Source organism: Gadus macrocephalus, chromosome 16 (genome assembly GCF_031168955.1).
Source record: "Gadus macrocephalus chromosome 16, ASM3116895v1".
Taxonomy (NCBI): Eukaryota; Metazoa; Chordata; class Actinopteri; order Gadiformes; family Gadidae; genus Gadus; species Gadus macrocephalus.
The window spans coordinates 20,999,024-21,004,023 of record NC_082397.1 but is presented as its reverse complement, the minus strand read 5'-3'; the positions used below and the strand labels follow the sequence as shown (position 1 = coordinate 21,004,023).

At 45.0% G+C, this 5,000-nt stretch overlaps 1 protein-coding gene across 4 annotated transcripts in view; it reads left to right on the top strand.

The window, feature by feature from the left end:
• Window positions 1–5,000, top strand: part of fat3a (FAT atypical cadherin 3a) — a 148,840-nt gene that overhangs the window by 72,834 nt on the left and 71,006 nt on the right. For all 4 annotated transcript variants that reach the window (XM_060076342.1, XM_060076340.1, XM_060076341.1 and 1 more), the window contains exon 3: window positions 828–1,154. In XM_060076342.1, the coding sequence (XP_059932325.1) occupies window positions 828–1,154 (327 nt within the window). The remainder of the gene's footprint in view (window positions 1–827; window positions 1,155–5,000) is intronic.

The following is a 5,000-nucleotide window of genomic DNA, read 5'->3' as shown; positions in this document are numbered from 1 at the left end:
GTACTCCCTGTGCGCCGTTAAACGGATGGTGTGTTAAACGCATCGACTCTGTCCTTGATAGCATGCACAGGCCAGCCCCCTCCCCATGAGCTGCCTCTCTGGGCACGGTGTCAACATTGACCAGGCACCGCTGGGGGTGTTTCCTGCTTCTTTCTTGTAAGAAATACGAGGAAGGACAGACGTGTTGAGAAGAAGGGCCGGTCGCTTTTTTTTCTTTTCTTTCTGTGTTAAAAAAAGCAACATAAAAAAGCCATGAAATGCTTTACCAGACCCTGTTCTCGGAGTTGAGTCGGGGGTCTGGTCGGACTGATGTTTAATCTCAAATTTGGGGTTTGGGCTTCAACCAAAGGTCAGAGGTTTCTTTGCAGGTGGTTTATGTATTTAATAAACCACAACGCTGCCTCTGTAGCTTTTGCTTATGCTGTGGGATAGCGATCACTGTGGAGTGTCTTGGTGCACGTACCTTATCTTCAAGAGTCATAACTGAAGTCACAAAGCCACCAAACAAAATAAAAATGAGAAAATTAGGCAACCGTGTGTTGCGTGAAGATCTGGCAAAACACTTAGACGATGGCTCTGTCTTCAAATGAACTCCCCAAACATTGTAATGTTTTAAAGCATGATGAATGTACCTTGAACATCTCTCCCACTATTTCATATAAATAGTTTCAGGAAGTCATTCATCATCATACTTATTCCTAAGGGTTACAATGGAGATAAAGCATCCTTCAGCATCAATTTGAAAGATTATATATGTTGTTATATACATTATCCTAAACCGTACAGAGCCTTTTCTGACCTTCCGGTTGGCCCCTCTTGACCCCCAGGGGTGATCTACACCACCGACTCGCTGGACCGCGAGACCAAGGACTCCTATTGGCTGACGGTGTACGCCGGCGACCACGGCGTGGTGCCGCACCACGCCAGCATCGAGGTCTACGTCCAGGTGGAGGACGTCAACGACAACGCCCCGCTCACCTCCGAGCCGGCGTACCGGCCCGCCGTGCCCGAGAACTCCCCGCGGGACGTCCCGGTGATCCAGGTCCAGGCCCAGGACCCCGACAACCCCCCGCTGGCCGCCGACCGCGGCGCGCTCACCTACCGCATCGTCAGCGGCAACCCTCAGAACTTCTTCACCATCAACCCTCGCACAGGTGAGGAGGGCGTGGCTTATCCGTCCTAACTGCCCCGTTGGTTGAAAGCTGCAACCTCGCCGCTAGTTGCTGCTAAATTCTACACAGCGGACCCTAAACTAAATGATTGTAAATTAACTTGGACTGAATATTATTTAAAAGTTGGACCAACTGAATAGGCTGAATGGTTTTCTGAATGTTTATAGATACGTCTGCGTATGTTTGTGTGTGTGTTTGTGTGGTTGTTGTTTATGTGTGTTGTGACAAATGACTGTGGGTGGCTGTGTTGTGGGGCAGTTCTTAGCTGCCGTGCACATGGGCACACAGTAGCGCACCGGGAGACCCCTCCACGGGCTTGATGTGGAGTGAATGGGAGGTGACGATCAGGACAGAGAGTGAGGAGATCACTATAGCGAACGAGAGAACTATAAGATTTCATTGTCTCTGTTTCATTGTCTGGATCATCGTAGCTGTGGGGCCAGAGCAAACATCATTTAGAGTTCACGCATCCATTTTTTGTGTTCGCTACTTACGTCGAATCCATGGGTCTCCCCCACCTCCTCAGGCCCTATGATAAACGAGCTCCAATCGGATTTGTTTGTGCAGCCTGTGGCAGAAGATTGCTAGGATCTGGAGGCGTAGGCCTTTATTTGTTGACTCCACAAACCAGTGTGAGTGCAGTTAGAATAGTAATACATTTTTGTAACAGGTTTCCACTGTGTGTGTGTGGGGGGGGGCTTGAAGTGTGTATGTTGTGTGTGATTGTGTGTGTGTGTGTGTGTGTGTGTGTGTGTGTGTGTGTGTGTGTGTGTCTTTTCAAGTGTGTGTGTGTGTGTGTGTGTGTGTGTGTGTGTGTGTGTGTGTGTGTGTGTGTGTGTGTGTGTGTGTGTGTGTGTGTGTGTGTGTGTGTTCAAGCATGTGTGTGTTCAAGCGTGTGTGTGTGTGCGTGTGTGTGTGTGCAAGCCCTTGTTCCATCATGCGGGGTGAAAAAACAGGCTGCTCCACTGTGAAAATGTCAATTTCATGGCTATATGTACTGGGTGTAAACCGCTATGAAGAGCAATCAATCAGAGGGGTCAAATAGACCATCTCCTTAATAAAACCTGGCTAAATTGTAGCAAGAAATGTGTTTAGCTCTGTGGGAGGCATTTTACTGGGTCATCCTCGGTAATTTCTTCTCTCTCATGCGCTTGAATCCCAGGCATGCCATGGCAAAGTAACATATTATTTTCAATTGTAGAAGCCCGAAAGGTCTGTACTTTACCAGAGTGTGGAATAAATATACTATTTTGCTTGGGATGTTAGGTATTATAATAGTAATATGACCGGTTATACAGCAGTGGTTTCTATATGACACAAATTACATCCCCAGTATTGATATGCATTACATATTTAAGTATTTGCTTTGCTTACATATCATCCTGTTTGAAATGCATCCATCCATCCCACTTTATTTCATACAGACTTCCACTTGACCACTCGATGTCCATATATGGAGCAATTTGAAATTCATAATTTCACATCATTCAAAATATTCAAATTTCATGCATGTATTCTAAATACTACACCCAGGTATCATTGTATAAATACAACACATGTTGCGGTCCTTCATTGTGGAAGGTCGACTTAAAATACAATATGTTATATGGTAGTAATGCAGTATGTGGAGTACTCAGTGGTTGATCCCGATCAGTCGATGTCCCTTTGGAGGTGAGTGTGGTCACTCCATCCTCTGTTCTCACTGGGCTGTGTGGAAGTGGGTCAGCGGTGGGTCTATTTGTATCTCGGGCAGCCCCGTGTCTCGCCGACCCCTCCCTTCCTCCGGGCTCCTCTCGACCTGCAGGCAGCTGTTGTTCGTTAAGGCCCCTTCTCGTTAAGTTCATTCTCTCACTTTACATGCACTAGAAATACCATGATGATCTTTTCATGTCTCACACCGTTGTGTTCGCAAGGGCATGCGTAACACAATGATGCCTCTTGTTATTGTAGGTGGCCCTCAGTACCTTTCACGCGCCCCTCGACTGGGTTTATGATTGACCCTCGTGGTTCTCCTGTATATATTTTACTACCAGCCATAGATCCCAATGGGAACCATGAGAGACTCAATAAAAAAATAATTTAATCCAAACAAAGTGCTGACAGCAGCTTTATGGTTTCAGCTCGGTGTCTGCTTTCCAGTTCATATTTATGGCTGCATTCATGTTTATGATTACTTATTGTATGCAAGTGACACACACACAAACACACACACACACACACACACAGTTTGTGTGTGTGGGGGGGGGGGGGGGGAGGGGAGATGGTTACATGTGTGATTGTATGCATTGTGTGTCAAAGCAAGCATGTGTTCCGGTTGTTTTCTCACTGCGTTGGCTTTTATGCATTAATGTGCAAGGCTGTGACTGTGAGGATCTCTGTGAGACATGTCCACCGATACTCAAGAGAGAGAGCGAGAGCAAGAGAGAGAGAGAGAGAGAGAGAGAGAGAGAGAGAGAGAGAGAGAGAGAGAGGGGTGGGGAGTGGAGATAAGCAGCAGTAATGACACCACATCCAAAAATGCTTCAGAGTACCAAAGGCTTTCTACTGAAAAAGGGAAATTAGTAAAATATGTCACACACACTACGTAGCACACATGCACAGCCTGTTGAACCAAATAAATGAGCGTGGGAGCTGAGGGATTGATTGAAGAGCAACCAATATGAATTGGAGAAAAAGGAGACGAAGCGATGCAGGGAGAGAGCAAAGGAAAGGGATGGAGGGAAAGAGAAGGATCCCCGAGCAAGCATGCCAGCCTGCTTTGAGCTAATTGGCGGTGGCTATATTCATCTTTCATTTAGCCTTCCTCTGGCTCTGGGAACCGATTGTTTTCACACCTCCTCCACAATGTCCCTGTAAACAAGTTTTCAGACTTCGCACTCTCCCATATTGAATCACTCCCACAATCATCCCACATGTTTTCAGTATCTACATGCAAATGTCTGTGTGTTTGTGATGCAATTTCAAACATATCATCTTCTTTGCAATACCCCTGTCCAGAGCGTCATTCATCTCTATTTCCTATTTCTTTATTTTCTGCCGCTTTTCCTCCTGCTCTCCAACCACGTATGATACCCTTTTCTTCTCCCTCTAGGTGGTGTGTGTTGAATATTTGATTTTGTTTTCATGAAAAATAGATGAGCAACTGCGCAGCTCGTCCATATGCCCATGGCATTCAGTCACTCTATACTCCATACGCTGTGCTTCGTAAATTTCCCTGTAATTCCGTAAAATTTAAAAACTATTTGCTCTGGTATCTTTTGCTTTAAGTCGTGAGTATGATAGCCAGCTATTATAGCCCAAATGCTTTATCTGAGGTGGTATAATAACATGCTAGTGAACTATGTTGTTTACTCAGCTTGTAGTCAACATGTGTTACAATCAGGGAACGTAACGAACTGAAGAAAACTAGGGCTATGTTTTCTACTGGAAATATATTCAGCAGCATGTATGTCAAAACTGTCCTAACACCTGTGTATTTGGACAGTATGGCCAACATGACCTCTTACATGTGCATGATGCCGTATATATCGTCATCAACTGCTGAATAGCACAGCTCCCCAGTGGTGTAAACTAGAGTACTTAAGTCGTATTTTGAGTATCTGTACATTTCGTGAGATTTGTTAAGACTCTTGACTTTCACTTTACCTTCACTCCATTTAAACTAAATGTTTTCGCAATTAATTTGCAGTGGATTTATCGTTACGTAATAAATTCTGGAATAATTGTCCTATTGTGCAAATTAATTATCCTTACGTACCTCTTTACCCTTCAGCTTGTTGCATATGCATGCGAATAACTGCCGATCTTACTAACAAGTTGAGGTACATT